Raw genomic sequence first — 16,822 nt, forward strand, 5'->3', positions numbered from 1 at the left:
TCCTCTCCTCTCCTCTCCTCTCCTCTCCTCCTTCAATCTTTTGAACCTCTCCAGTTGCTGTGGGATCATAGTCCTGCTGTAAATGGTGACCGAGCTTAATGGATTCGCACACTGTCATCTGTCCCTTGTGGGAAAACTTTTTCCAAAAAAAAACACCGTCTCTTACGGCTTAGTCGTGTTTTCCGTCCTTTGTCGCGGCGCACTTAAAAAACACAGGCTTGTTCATGAGATCTCCATCGCTGGCATTCCTTAGCTGGTTGGCGGTTAGCTGGTGACCAAACCAAGCTACGGCACGCCTTGTGCCTGCTTTGGCTGATCCTACGAGCTCACTGCATCGGTCGGGAATGTCCACACCCTGACAGCTGTGGGAGAACCTGACTCATTCCTCTTTCTGTCCCCAAACTCTCTCCACTCATGCATTCTTATCCTCCCTTCTCATCCGCTCAATGCACTCTTGTTGGAGAGCTCTAACACACCTATGAGGGCACGTAATGGATGCGTTTTGATAGATGAAATCGTAAAAAAAATGCCCTTTTGTCTGTAGCTCATGAGTCATACCCGTTGTGTGACGTATACTGCTGCCTCTTAGGCCATGGATATACTGTACGTATGCATTCACATGAGTACACATCATCCTGACGTCCCGCAAATGAGCCCGATGCATTTGCAAAGATGCAATACCGGCATGACCAGTAGGGGCAGTGCAGAGACAGTGTTTTCACTTGAAAAACAAATTAAGTCTAGAAGCATTATTCAGGAAGTGAAACAAACAAATGAGTCTGAGTTGTGATTAAACAGCAACTTTATCTCGAGCCTTAAGGCATTTTCAGATAGAAAAAAGGCTTGTGTTGCACCTCCGCTGGATTCAGAGCTAAATAAGCACTTATTTGTTTTGCAGGAACTATGCCGCTAAGTTCCCAATGGGGAAAATGTGACAAATTATCGGGAGTAATAAAATATTGCAGATAAAAGTAACTCTTTAAGTGAATTGTTACAGGTGTTGAGGAGAAACCCAACATGGAGCACACCAAATTATTAGGTACACCTGTTTGACTGCTGTATTTCAGAAACCGTTGATTTACTTTGATATGAATGTAATGAATGTTGGACACATTCGGTCAGGTTGGTCCATTTTGGCTCTAATCAACCCTCCATCTGACCTCGTAATTTCGTTTATTTTGGTTGTATAATCACAATAAAGGTCCTTTCCTTTCCAGGTATATTCATACACAACAAATCTCCAGGGTTTTTTTTTTACAGAGAATGGAGAGAAAATGCGATGAGTTTCAGTTCTCTGGTTAAACCTGCTGTGAGGTCAGAGCAGAATAACCACAATGTTGAAAAAAATATAATAATTATAAAAAGCACCATTAACTCAAATAGCCATTCATTACAACTCAGGATGCTCCACTGATGGTACAGTGTTGCAGCCATTTTATTTGAAGTTCATTAAAGGTACAATGTGTAGTATTTATGGGTTTATATGACCCAAAATCCACTTTTTTATACATATTATGTGCTCCTGCATTGTCTAGTCGCTGTATAATAGTTTTTGTTTCATTTTCGTAGTGTTTCAAAAAGTCATGTAAAATAACATGACCGCGGGCCGCGGTTGCATAGCCACTGTTAGCAGCGAGACGCCATGTTTCTACCGGAGCCTGTAAGGACAAACGCGAGAGAACAAAACAAGCGTCTCTTTACTTGTAGCGGAAGTCCCGCCTCCTCTCTCTCCGCTTCGTCTGCTACGGCCGCGGTAGCTCCGCCCTCTCCCTCACCTCATGAACCTCATCTGCTGACACGGAGAAAGACGACAAGGACGACATTTGACCGGCTGAGGATACCGTAGCGCTCAGGGAAGGGAGGGGGTGAGCAGAGCAGCAGGTCTTTGTTGTAAATTTCAGCCTCTCCTCTAGATGGCACTATAAACTACTTATTTCCCCTTTAAATCCCCATCATGTATTCCATTCATGGTTGGAAGAGTTGTTCTTGTTGGACGCACATATGTTCCTATAACATGTTGCACCAGTGCTCTGCGCTGAGAGAAAACATCCTCTCGTGGCAGATTCTATTGAAAAGAACGAGTTTCCAGAGCACAGCAGCTGTGGTCGTACTCCTGTAATCCTCAGCTCCTCTGTCTGACGGCTCGACTGCAATCAAAAATGTAAAAAGGCCGTCAGACCAATTCAGGGCTACGTAGAATAAAGCGAGGATTGATGAGTGCAATTTGACATTTAAACCCAATCCATGTACCTCTATTTATCAGAATCAAATAATTACTTTCATCCAATTATTCAACCTTGATGGATGTAGGACATACATTTATGAGCTCTTTGAGTCGCCACTGGTCTTGTACCGCTCATTCTCTGGTGTGGAGTCATAATATATATATATATACATATATCACTGCCTTGTGGTACATACAGTACAGTATGCAGAGCAGTTGGCCGAGCATTAATGGATGTCAAGGAGCAGGTTTACATGATGATGTGATATTGATCGGCTACGTTCCTTCACGCCATCGATTAAAGCATCAGATTGCGTGTGATCGCTGCGCCTTGGAGGAGGTTCTTAAGAAATAATAAAGATGCTCTTTGTCAAGTGTTCCATCTCCGTCTGGGGCGTGCAGATGTGAAGGCTGCAATCTACGCAATATGAAGTCATAGACTGTGTGTGCCCGTATATATATACACCACGATAATTCAAGAGCGAGAAAGGAGAGATGACACAATCATGTGGGAATGTCAGAATAATGTCACGTAGGGGTGGGTCAAAAAATCGATCCACATAGGAATCGCGATTGTAATCATCCGCTATTCTGAATCGATTCATAAACTTCAAAAATCGTTTTTTTTAATTTTATTTTGAAAAAAACCACACAAAACACCAGTTTGTGTTATTTGTGTACAGTTTATTTTTGTAACTTCTGAGAGAAAAAGGCAGCTAGCCTAAGCTTTTATTTATGCAAGTTATTTTTTGTACAGTAAGTAAGTTTTTATTTGTTTTGAATGAATAAATGATAACTTTTGTCTTAAGTTTGCCTTTGTGTGATCACATCACATTATCCTATACAAACTGTATTGTTTTGATGCTATAATTTGCCTTAACACACTATGCATTGTATCAATTTTTGAATTGGGAATCGATTTGAATCCTAAGAATTGGAATCGAATCGAATCGTGAGCCACCCAAAGATTTACGCAAGTAAAAAAAAAAAACATATAGATTCACTATTTTTGAAAGAAGTCTTGGTAAGTCGTGTGTATCTGATACAGCAACTAATTAAATCAATGTTTCCCAAACCTCGACATGATGATGTTTCATTTTGTAATGATTGATTTTATGGAAAGCAAAGAAACTAGAAAATATTCACATTTAAAGAAGCTGTAAAAACCAGAAAGTGTGTTTTAATTGTTAGAAACAACACCTGCTCATGACTTACCTGGCTCTGAAATTTTAAACACTGGTGATGAGGTTTGAGGACCTTCATCAGAGCAAGATGGAGGACGTGTTCAGTCCTCACTTTGCTCTAAAACTCAGGTTCATGGACAAGCAGGGATCTTTTTAGAGCTTCACTGGGGAATAAATATACCAGAAGTACGTAAACACACTTCAGTTTTGACAATTTCATGATAAAATCTACTCCAATGGCAAAAACAACAACACCTAAACCAATTCATCAGTTGTCAAAATAGTTGACGATCATAGTTCGTAATCGATTAATGGAATCATAGTTGCAGCTTCTATACAGTATGATAATGAGAGTATACTTACAAACACTGATGTTAATTGATGAATGTAGGAGATTAAACTCATTTAATAGACGGTACATTCACAGGAAATACAAGCCAACCTGATACTGATACTTTCATACTGGTCAAAATCACTGGATTGGACAGAGACATGAAACAGTGGTATCGAGCCGTCTCTACAACAGGATCCACTTTTGTGTCCGTGTGCACATATTTATTGTACTGTGATATATATATATATGTGAGTAAATGGAGCGTCACTCATTGATTTTTGGGGCGAAAAAAAAAAAACAGAAGAGACAGACTTGGGGAAAGAAATCATGAATGTGAGAGCGACTGTGATTCAATGAGATGCTAAGAAGATTTGACTCCGAGTTTGTCCGCAGAGAGAGCGTCTGAGCTGCCACTATTCCCTTCATCTTCCCCTCATCCTCCATCAAAGCCTCCATACTTTCAACATAATCACACCCTCGAATTCATGTTCTCCATTTCGTCTTTCCCCCCACGAATACTATCTTCATTACCACAAATATAGTTTTCTCAGTTTATGGCGGCGGGGGGGAAAGTGTAAGGATTCCTTACACACACGTCTAACTCTGCCGTCTCTGTAGGTTGTGTTTCACCGTGTGTGTGTGTGTTCTTTTCCCTCCATGATTCTGCCTTCACCGTTCTACTTTCTGCTCGAGATCCACATTCATTTGAAACACATTTGATGAAAAATGGTTCACGGATGCCAACAAGTCTTATTTCTTCTCTAAACTCAAGAAAAGAGAGAAAGAATAAACAATAGCATTAATTCACTTGGGAGAGCTTCCCAGTCCCTAAGATTTAGTAAATATTCTGACTCCCACCCTCACAATAAATTATTGTGATTCCCATTTTGGCCATAATTCAGATGCCCAATGCGGTGTTTTCAATTAAAAGACTGTTTACTCTGTAATATGCAAATGTGAATGACTTAGTGGGGACAGTGTAGTTTATAGGGTTGCAACATCTGATCGCTTTCAGTGTTGTTGTCTTTTTTCAATAATTAAAACACATTTTCAAATTCTTAAATGTGAGTTTTTTTCAGGTTCCTTTGCTCCACTTAAGAAAAAAATCACTGCCGTGTAATTATTTATGATTTGTGGACAAAAGAAGGTATTTGAGAACATGATCGTTTCAATGTTTTGGAAACGCTGGACCGAACAATTACTCAATTAATTGAACAGATTAATATGATTGAAAAATAATTGTTAGTTGCAGCCCTAGTAGTATTTTCTTTTATAATAATAGTTTTCTTGCTAAGATCACATATTCTGAATAATTTGGTATATGGAAGAATTTGAAGCCCACCTGTAATACCTCCAAAGTCCACCAGTGGGCTGTGGTCGTGGACCGTACTTTTGTGAAGCACATTGAAAGTCTACACAACTTTTAAAATCTGCTGTGATCAAGATAAAACTGTCCATGAAGTAAAGCTTAGTGTATTTATCCAGTACAATAACTGTCATCAAGCTCTAACATGATGAATATTATTATGGTAAAATGATGTATTAACCATTAGAACATGGAGCGTTTTTTCCATGAATTAATCATAACTTTGAATCAACAACACATAATCCTCCAGAACTTAGTACATGTGCTCTAGACAAGTTAATGATTAAAAGTTGCTCAAGAATTGTATGTAACTCAAAAGGTGTGGCCTCAGTGCTCCAACAAAGTTGACCTTAAAATTGCGCCTTTAAATCTTTACATTTTTGGTTTTGAAGTCGCACATAGTTGTTTCAATTTGAACCAAACTTGGTACAGTTGTTGCTCTCATGATTCCAAACAAATTTCTAATGTACTTCCATTAGCCCCGCCCACTCAGAAGTCGGCCATTTTAGAAAAATGACTAGTCTATAAATGAAAATAAAGGGCCAAGGTAAGATAAGGAAAAGTTTCACCAAAAGACACCAAAACACAAATGCCACGCAATCATGACATGGAGAAGCACAGGGAAATGACAAAAAAAAAGAATAATAAAACTGACAACACAAATGGAGAAAACACTGAAAATGTTACGACCATGTAAGGTGGCCATGATACAGAAAAATGAAGGTAACTGAAATCCTGCAGATACAACAGGTCGTTTGCCAGTAAGAAGTTTCAGGCTGAGTTTCAGGCCGCGGACAGGAAATAAAACCTGTCCCTTCATAAACAATCACGTCAGAGAGTGACCGTGAGCTGCCCTTGACGCTTCACACTCTCCTCCTTTATTGATATTGTAAAACATTTCCAAGTCTTGTTATTTCCGTGTGAGCTGAGGTTGTCTGGGCACATTTTCTATTTTCGACCGTCTAGTCTGTCTTAAGGTTTCATCAGCTGGATTTTAATCATGTGTCCCTCCACTCAGCTCTGACGTTCACGGTGCGATAGCCACTCTTGACCTTTACCTTTTCTTTTTTATCAGCACTGGGAGTCACTGCGGGGACTTTTAAGGGGCAGTAAAAACTAGACGGAACATGAAAAAGGCTAAGAACCTGCTTGTGTTTGTTATTTAGTCAATTCCTGACCTGTCATCAAAAATCCTCCTCATTATTTTTCCTGCTTGTATCTCTCGCGCTCATCCTCCCTGTGGCTGTTTTTCCACTTTCTTTTCTTTTCGTAAACACCCATAACCACACAGAACTAAACAATAGAGCAGTGCACAACTTGGACTCTGCTGCTTATTAGACCTCGATCAACAGTTCTGGAATCAGTTTGCACATTATTTGAGTCCATAATGTTCATAGCCAACTATAAATAATAATACTAGGACAAGACAATATAACTAAAATCAGAATTTATAAATCAGTCGATATTTGTGGTTGTGATGATAAATATCAGATGATTCCTGCTCTTGAATGGAAGTTGATGAAAGCAGTTTGTTGTGTTTTTTTTAATTTCTATGGACAGAAAACAACAAACTATTACACATGTATCTGAGTGAGTGATTCCACATATTATGCTGTACCTTTAAAAAAAAAAAAACATGTTTGAACAATACAAAAAACATTTTTCTTGATATATTGAACCTTTGTCATGTTGTGATATATTGTTATTGATGTATTGTCCAGCCCTAATTCTGAATAAGCTGGAAAAAAAAGCAAAATTTACCATAACAAAAGAAAACTTTTCATTCATCAAGAACAGTATACAGTATTAACCGGCACAATCCTCCTCCATAACTTTTCCATTGAATGGAAAAAAAGTATTTGGATCATTTTTTTTTAGGTCCATTAAATTGAATGATTTCTGAAAATGAAAATCACGATTGCAATATGATTCGCGATATGAGAGGGGAATGGTCATTATTACATAGTTATTCTCCTTTTCCATTTGAACAACGTCTTTAAAATGGAGAAACAAAAATGTTTTCTTCAGTCTGTAGAATATTACGTGCGTATGTCAGGACAATATTTATTCTAAAATGTGACTCACTTTTTGTCTTTAACAAAACAAAGGCTGTATTGTTGTATAACTGTTCAGCCCTGCTGGCAAATAACATTTCATAATGAAAATACGATGTTTGTTTTTTGTTTTTTTTTATCCCAGATTATGTTCGTTTTCACAATTCGCCAAATGTGACGTTGTCAGCAGTGTTTTGATTTACACATCACATCTGTGTGATTTTTTTTTTTTTAAACCAGCCCTCATTCCATTGATGGATGTTAACGTTGTTTTTTCGAATTATATCCACCTGATTACTGGAGGCGCTGCTGAAGATAGAGGATTATGGGTGAAAACTTCTGGAGCAGAAGTGGAATCGGCACTTAACTCGTCGTTATTTCCAGTGGCAAAACACAGGCGGCAGCTGCGCGGCTTGAGGGGATCGTGCTGTTCCTGCAGGGCATGAGCACCGTGCAGTTTGAAAATCACAGCAGAACTGAAACTTAAACCCAAGCTTGGCGATGTGGGACGCTATATAAGGCTCTGAATTGTCTCTTTTTCTGCCTGTAAATAATCAACATAGTGTCACACTTGACCGACTTTGGAAAACACAGACACGGTTGCTTTGTCTTGTTTGAGTATGATAGTTAATACGCAGTAAATCAATCTAGCTGTGTTAAAGTAACAGTAAAGCCCAATTTATACTCCTGCGTAAAGTGCTCTGCGTAGGCTACGCAGAGTCCTCTGCGTCGACGCAGAACCTGTCGAAGAGCCTCTGCGTCGTCTCCGGGTGCACGGAATATTTTTTAAGTGTCCGTCACTCCGTCAAGGGACAACGGTGACGGCAAGAGCTGCGATTGGTCCTCGGGACAGGCCGAGCGAAGCTGCTCTGTGCCGGCTCACAGTGAGCACTGTGCGTCCACAGAGGGCGGAGCTGAACACCGCCGACTTCGTCGCTGCCGAACTATAAATACGTCATATCTTAACACACACAGCACATGTTTAGACTCTAAATGGCCAATTTCTCGCCTCAAATTATCTTAAAACTGCGTTCCGGGACACAGAAAAGTGACAAACGGCCGCTGTTTCAACAACAACAGTCTTTCTCCCTCGGACGCCATTGCTCACTGTAGCCAAAAGCACAACAACCTTGCGCAGCGACCCCTACTGATCGGGCAGGAAATTGCAGCGCCTATCCGTCACCACGACGCAGAAGTGTAAAGGCTCGAGTGGTCTACGTGGTGACGCAGACGGATAACGCATTACGCAGTCGGAGAAGTATAATGTGGCCTTAAGTAGAGTAAAGTAAAGCCTTTATATTTAACTCTTCGTGCTACATATGTTCACAAACCCCAGTTGTATCTTGTCCTAATTAGATTTGGTGTTAAATTGACACTTTTAGTGTCATTTTCACACCTCAAAATTTTCCTGTTTTGTAGAAGACAGACGACTGATCACATCGTCTCCCAGCGCTCGGTGATTAGTTACCACGGAAGACGCCAGTTCTGCTTCGGTGACAGGATGTGTCACTGAATCACGGGCCGCAGGAGTAAGGTTAATTATGCGTAGAGTGCTGATGTGTGATTTAGGTGTTCCTTTTATAATCTTAACCCAACAGTGGAGGCGATGGTGGTGACGCGAGTCAGACGTCCATCAAGTAACAGAGCGAGTTCCAAACCATTCGTTCACTTGAATTTCCCACATGAGGGTCATCGTGGGGGCTGCTGGAGCCAATCCCAGCTGAGCCAAAACACAAATGCAAACAACCATTCACGCCCCCTATATGGTCAATTTGGTCCAAGCGAACCCCTAAAGGGAGAAGCTAAAGAAGAAGAAGAAGAAGAATGAACCTCTGAACAGGGAAACATAGAAATGTCCTTGTATACTTTATATTTATCATATATTCAAAAGCATGCTGCTGATTCACTATATTCCGCTCTAATCGCTTCACCGCTATGATGGATTATTGTGGATTCGCATGTACCATTTTCCTTGTAGTCGTGTGCTTTAAAACTTGGATGCGGAAAAAAAAAAAAAGTATGTTGAATACATATATATTATACAAGTGATATTGTGTCTGTGTCCTTGCAGCATCACTAAAATTCCCAGAAATTGACTAAAATGCTGTTTTAAGATAACATAAGATGGTCCTTTATTTGTCCCGCAGTGGGGAGATTTACATCGTTGTAGCAGCAAAGACAGTGAAGATAAAGATAATAAATAAACATGCGTTAGCAAAAAAAATTTAATATATAAAGATATCATATAAAATTGTGAAACTGTGCCATTGGTGGGTGTTGAGTGTGTTTAAGGGAGGGTGTAAATGCTCTTTTTTTTCACAAAACGGAACATGTCTTTGTCTGATGCGTGTGTGTGTGTGTGTGTGTGTGTGTGTGTGTGTGTGTGTGTGCGTGCGTGCGTGCGTGCGTGCGTGCGTGCGTGCGTGCGTGCGTGCGTGCGTGCGTGCGCGCGCACGGACACACACAGAGGCATTCTGAGGCTGAAATGATTTATAGCCAGCCATGTCTAATGGATTGCTTTGGCACTTGAGAAATTATGAAAAGAAATTAATTAGCCTTTAGTGACCCTGCTGTCCATCCGTCTCTCTCTCTCTCGTGCGTTCTCTCTCTCTCTCACACACACACTCATGCGCACACACACACATGCACACACACACACACACACACACACACACACACACACACACACACTGACCCCGGCACTTTGCTGCTCAGTGTGGATGTAGATGGAGTAAATGGGCTTAGCATTCCCACATTTATCTTCACTGACTCATATAATGTCATATAATTATTGTACAATGGCGACATTTTTAAATGACCTGACTTTCATTAAAAAAAAAAAAAAAAAATGTAATAACCAAACACTTCTTATTCAAAATCCTGTCATCGTGTAACAGTTGAGAGATATACTGTTGCGAAAAGAGTAAATCACATCTGGAAAATAAACTCTATTTGAAACAACATATAAACAGAGATTAGAAGCTAATAAAGATCGATGCGTAAATAAATATGAATTGTTCTGTCTTCATCGAAAGCCTGACAGACTCTTTATTGTCGTGGAGCAAACCAGTGAATGCAAAGAGCAGAGAGTGAAGAGCAGCTTAGTTTTCCCTCAGTGCAGATTGTGGAGAATAGCTGTTATTTTCCATCTCTCTTCAGGCTGACTTCAGTTAGAGAGTGAGAAAACCTCGGACTTACCTGTCGAGCTCTGCTGTACCTACCTCTTGTTCCTGTTCCTGTTTGTCTCCGTTTGTCTTTTAACTTGAATATCTTAAAACTGGCGTGCATAACTCAAATATATATGATATATATATATATATATATACAATCAGTGTAACAAGGTTTAGATCGTGTATCACTCAGTGTGTTTGCATGCATGTTAGAAGTCTGATTTCAGTCGGACTAAGACAATCATTTGGTTTTCTTCATGTCATGTGCGTTACACTAAAATCGAGCAAGTCCTAGTCGGACTAACATAACTGAATAATACGATTCATAGTCCTCGATTACTCATGCATGCATACACTTAGTCGGACTGGAGTCAGACTTGGTGTTCTTGACACGGAAGTAGAAGGAGACGAAGTATAAACTGCAGTACTGTTTCCAGAAATCATACGGCGGTGACGTTAACTTGTCACCGTCCTTCTCGCTTCTCACTCTTTGTTTTTCTCTGACGTAAAAGGTCAACAGGAGTCAGACATAGACCAACGATATGTATTGTTTTACTTGGACTGTCATAGTCGGACTACGACCTTAGCTTGGCTTAGTGACAACGTGCTGCGCACACATACAGGTTTGGGTATGACTTAAAATATAAACCGCGAATAAGGTTTTCAGAAGTGAAATCTGCCGGAAAAAACCCAGTCATTCAGCAGTTTGATGAGATAAATTCTTCTTGAACCTCACCTGCCTCAGTGCTGCTGCTGCTGTACACACCCAATTGCTCACTTAGTTCAGGTCTGACAGTATTGCTTTACAGAGCTTGTTTTTAGATGAACGATGTGGCTTATAAATAATTTTTACACGGCTCCTGTTCACAAAGACCAAACAGTGGCAGAATAATGCCATCGACAACAACAAAAATCACTGAAATATTACGCCCTGCGGGTTTAAGCTTAACCTGTTAATAAATCCTGCAGAAACCTCGTGCGTTCGCCTGCGACACAATTAAATGGAATTGTGCTGAGCTGAATTGAATTAATGCATTGGATTGAATTGAAACGATGACTGAAAGGGAACTCGAGAGTGAGATCGGTGAGGTCGTTCTTTCATTTATCTGAATGCCAAAGATGGATGGAGAACAAAAGGGATGACAGAGGGGAGGGCAAGACTGACACTGAACGTGGATTATGGAGGAATGTTGACGTCTAACACACCAGAATGCTTGTGCTTAGTGTGTCACTCATATCTCCTCCACTTCCTCTGGCTTTGTTCCGCAGGTACAGTACACAGTAGACACCAGCCGCCACCCCATATCCAAAAAGGTCACCCCACTGTCACATCGCACACACACACACACACACACACACACACACACACACACACACACACACACACACACGCCTCACTGCTTGACTCACTGCGCTCATTCATTCACTGAGGTGTTTAGTGGGCGGTAGCTACAGTTGGAACATGGGACAATTCTGATGGATTTTCCACCTTTGATGTAGCAGCAGAACAAATCCAATGTCTTTTTTTCCAGCTGGCTGGAGTTCATGAGCACGGTATTCTTTCCAGATGAAATGACTGCACACACACACACACACACACACACACAGTGCTGTTTGTCAAGAGAACTGTGTGCTCACCGTGTAGTGGTAATACTTCACTAACCACCTCCTCTTAAACCCCCCCCCCCCCCCATCTCTGCTGCAGATCTGATTTTGACCTGGACTATGACAGCTACCATGAGGACTACTATGACAGGTACTGTCACACACACCGTGTCGCTTGTCGGTTTCGTCAGAGGACACTAAAAGGGATGAAGCTAAAGTAGATACTTCCTCCCTGCTGTCTGCCACGAGATTTCCCACACCCTGTCTGCTGCACAACTGTCAGTCATTTGCTCTTTGCAGATCAGATTGTGGACTTGTGCCATCGTTCATTTGAAAACTTAAGCTGTTTCTCAAACTGCATCTTAATCTTTAAGGGATTGTTCAAGTGTTGTTGGATGAGTTACTTGCACGAAGCGTCTTGCACACACCTGACTGCTCTCTGCATGGTCCCCATACCCCAAAATAAGACTTCTAAATTTTCACCAGGAGGTGGCTCAGCTCTACATTGGCCACCATTTTGGACCAACATAGTTTTTTTAAAGGGCCCTACAGTGGTGTAGTGGTTAGCACTCTTGCTTTTGCAGCAAGAAGACCTGGGTTTGTGACCCGATTGAAGAAGGGCATTTCTGCATGGAGTTTGCATGTTTTCGCCTTTGTAGGTGTGGGTTTTCTCCAAGTTCCAGTCCAAAAACATGTAGATTTTGGGATTAGCCAAATTTGACACTCTAAATTGACTTATGTGGCCTTGTGATGGACTGGCGACCAAAGGCTCACAATGGATTAACTACACATCTTTGGAGTTTTGATACTCTCTGAGGGCTAGATAGGGAACGGTGAGGTGAGGGGTATTCTGTTACAACATGATACTTCACCAATAAATGTAACGCACTATTGGAACAACAGCTGACAATGGCATTTTTTTGACGACACATGTCCAGGTCGTACCCCGCCTATCGCCCAATGTCAGCTGAGATAGGCACAGCAGCCACCGCGACCCTCCGGTGGAGGATAAAGCGGTAGATGATGGATGGATGGATGTCGTGTCTACATACGTGCTGACATGTCATGTTTTTGAAGGGTTGTACCATTTTGCAGGATTAGATTTTCTGCTACCTCTCGTAACTCACGTCCAAAGAGTGGTGATAAGGGCAAACACGAGTCGTGGGATTGGGCCAATAAAGCAGGGTATGCTTTAGGCGTAGCTTTGGTGTGAATGACAGTGGAGGTAAAGCATGACCAGCTCTTGTGCTCTCGGTAACATCCACTCCTCTTCTCTTTTAAAAAGCAAACAAAAACAAGATGGCAAACTGCAGAACTCCAGGCTTTAAACCGACAGCTCGCAAAACCAATAGGTGCTGTTGTCGTGTGGGACTGATTATTTGGGGACTGTGTCAGTGTCTAACCCTAACCGAGGAGTTGGCAGAAATACATTCATGTGCAGTTTAGTTAAGTGCAGTGGTTACATGCATGAGGTGTTTTGACTGAGCTCTATATTATTGGTCCTCCGGTGAAATTGTTCAGGGACGTTCCCTCATCCCTCAGGTCTCAGTCATAAACGCACCACTCAGCACATCTGATTGCACACGCACAAACTTGTTTTTATGTCTTTGTGAGGACACATCATTGACATAATGCATTCCCTAACTCCTAAAACTCCTTACCCTAACCTTAACCATCACAACTAAGTGCAGGTCTTAACCCTGAAAATGTCCACACAAGGTCAAAATGTCCTCACAAAGATAGGTTTGAACGGTTTTGGACCTCACAAAGTACACACACACACACACACACATATTCTTGTTCAGCATCTTTACTGAGGATACTCATAGGCATAATGCATCCCCTAGTCCCTTATGCTAGCCTTAATCATCATAACATAAAGGCCTAACCCGAACCTAGAGCCAACCCTTAAAACAAACCATAACCCTTTAAAAAAAAGCCCTTTACAGTTGTGAGGACCAGCCAAAATCTTCTCGCAAGGTCAAAATGTCCTCACTAAGATAGGTTTGAACGGTTTTTGGACCTCACAGATATATACAAGTATACAAACTCACCTAAACCTATCCTAGAGCCAATTGTACCCCAACCCTTAAATCAAACCTTAACCATTTAAAAAAAAAAGCCCTTTAAAGTTGTGAGGACCAGCCACAATGTTCTCTCAAGGTCAAAATGTCCTCACTAAGATAGGTTTGTCCTCACAGCCTAGAACAAACACACACAGACACACACCCCAATGCTCTGATGCTTTGAGTAATAACTGTCATCTTTTCTTTGCTTATTTTCCCTTTGCTTTGCATTTTTTTTTGTTGCCTTTGCTCAGGGGGAAACTCTCACCACTGATTTTTAATTTGCTTTTAACACAGTACGTAATTATTTCTCATGCTTTTGGCTAGCATTACTGACAGCTGTGCATGGTTATTTGTTTGGGTATACACCCATGTGTTTGCCTCGGGGTGAGAAGCACACCGTGTGTGTGTGTGTCTTTGTTTGTTGTTGGGAAGGGAGAAATAACTGGGGCGTATTTTTTTGTTGTTGTTTTTTTTCTCCCCCCTGTCCACTGTGTCCTCTTGTGCAAACATGAAAGAAAAGTGACTTTCAACACACCGATAACAGCTCGGGCTTACAAAGCTGCTTTAGGTGTGTGGGGTCTAATCCGTAGAGACAAACACTCTCCCACACACACTCACACACACGTTTGTGTAATCCTCACGCGTCCACAGTCTCTCATTGTCTGAGCCTCCATTCTCTGAGATGACACTTCAAAGCCGGTGTAACAACACATTGTCTGTCTGCCCCTGAAAACTGCTCTAAAGGACATTAAACTCCCATAAGTATTTGGTCTCACACGGACACTGTTCAAATCCTCTAATCGTACACACTTACGGTAGCTTAGTACACTCCATCCTCGTGTGTGTGTGTGTGTGTGTATGTGGTCAGCACACAAACCTGTGCGTTGTGTAGAGACTTCACGGAATATAATAGAGCAGAAAACAACAGAGGCTGAGCCAGGCTGGCACTGAATGACTGGTTAAGAGCTCCATCAGTAAATCTACATTACTGTCCAACTCTCAGTCCTTGTGGCTGACAGCTTTGACCTCATGTTGTTTTTGAAATACAGCTGGAGGAATTTTTCTCTCCCTTTTGCTTTGCAGAAAACACTTAATCTGTACTCGGAGTGTCCTCCACTGGATCCAGATTGTTTCTGGATTACTGGTACCACTGTAAATAATTTAATGAATTTTTGAAATTGAGGAAATGGTCCATTTGCCCTGATGCACTTTGACAGTGGGAGGGATAACTTTGTTTAAAAAAAATTTTTTTTTAAAAGGATCTTGAAATGTTCTATAATAGTAGTCAGCATCACCCTGAACAAGGATCTATTGAACATATTTTCAAACCTCTTAGGAAATAATTTTAATGAATTTTTGAAATTGAGGAAATTATCCATTTGCCCTGATGCATTTTGACAGTGATGTGAGGCTGCAAGCATGAGAATGTGGCAAACGCTGTCTTGAACTTTAGGCTTTAGTTAAAGGTCAATGTGACCTGACAAAACATGTATTTAATCTTGTGAAACAAACATTTGGAGGGATGTTTTTCTCCATTTAGTACAACTTGTCCTATGCATCAAAGATCAAATACACATTGTTTTTGTTTTTGCATGAAGACTTGAACTTTAATTACATCTGGCACAAAGATTAACTTGCATGAAAACAAAGCTACACAGTGCTCCAGATATGAAAACACAGATAAAACATACAAAAATAAAATAAAATGATTAGAAACAAAGTAATATAATAACGAAAGAATAAAAAAAACACTAAAACATGAGTGTGACCAACCAAAAAACCTCAAATCTGGAAATGCAGAACAATAAAATAATGTGTTACGTTTTGGAAGCTACTGACTCCCCCTGTAGTTCCAGAGTCTTGTGGCTCTTACTTCAAAAGCCCGGTCCCCCTTTGTTTTCAGCGTGTGGAGCAGTTAAAAGGTGGAAAATGGTTTTATCCTAAAGCCCAATTTATACTCCTGCGTAAAGTGCTCTGCGTAGGCTACGCAGAGTCCTCTGCGTTGACGCAGAACCTGTCGAAGAGCCTCTGCGTCGTCTCCGGGTGCACGGAATAGATTTTAAGTGTCCGTCACTCCGTCAAAGGACAACGGAGACGGCAAGAGCTGCGATTGGTCCTCAGGACAGGCCGAGCGAAGCTGCTCTGTGCCGGCTCACAGTGAGCACCGAGCGTCCACAGAGGGCGGAGCTGAACACCGCCGACTTCGTCGCTGCCGAACTATAAATACGTCATATCTTAACACACACAGCACATGTTTAGACTCTAAATGGCCAATTTCTCGCCTCAAATTATCTTAAAACTGCGTTCCGGGACACAGAAAAGTGACAAACGGCCACTGTTTCAACAACAACAGTCTTTCTCCCTCGGACGCCATTGCTCACTGTAGCCAAAAGCACAACAACCTTGCGCAGCGACCCCTACTGATCGGGCGGGAAATTGCAGCGCCTATCCGTCACCACGACGCAGAAGTATAAATGCTCGAGTGGTCTACGTGGTGACGCAGACGGATAACGCATTACGCAGTCGGAGAAGTATAATGTGGCCTTAACCCTTAGTGCTCACGTGGCACTGATCCGCAGGTGCACCCATGGTAAATTGCCATGGTAATTATACACAACTCCTTATATGGACATCATGGAGGTGTGTGTTTATTAGTCTTAGAGATAGTCTTTAATGTTTTTTTATTGTCTTCTTATGTGTTGTTGAGTCAAAGTTATGATTCACTTCATATCACATTTTTAGTAGTGATATAAAGTAGCAATAATTGTGCAGAAGTCACAAAATTATCTTTCTTTTTGTTCATAAAAACAACATCA

The 16,822-nt window shown here is 41.2% G+C and overlaps 1 protein-coding gene across 1 annotated transcript in view; it reads left to right on the plus strand.

Moving 5' to 3' along the window:
• LOC310936443 (heterogeneous nuclear ribonucleoprotein C-like 1) overlaps positions 1 to 16,822 on the plus strand; it is a 46,247-nt gene that overhangs the window by 21,834 nt on the left and 7,591 nt on the right. The window contains exon 3 of the mRNA XM_083900509.1: positions 12,038 to 12,088. Coding sequence (XP_083756635.1) covers positions 12,038 to 12,088 — 51 coding nt within the window. The remainder of the gene's footprint in view (positions 1 to 12,037; positions 12,089 to 16,822) is intronic.

This window comes from Microchirus variegatus (genome assembly GCF_963457635.1).
Source record: "Microchirus variegatus genome assembly, chromosome: 14".
Taxonomy (NCBI): domain Eukaryota; kingdom Metazoa; phylum Chordata; class Actinopteri; order Pleuronectiformes; family Soleidae; genus Microchirus; species Microchirus variegatus.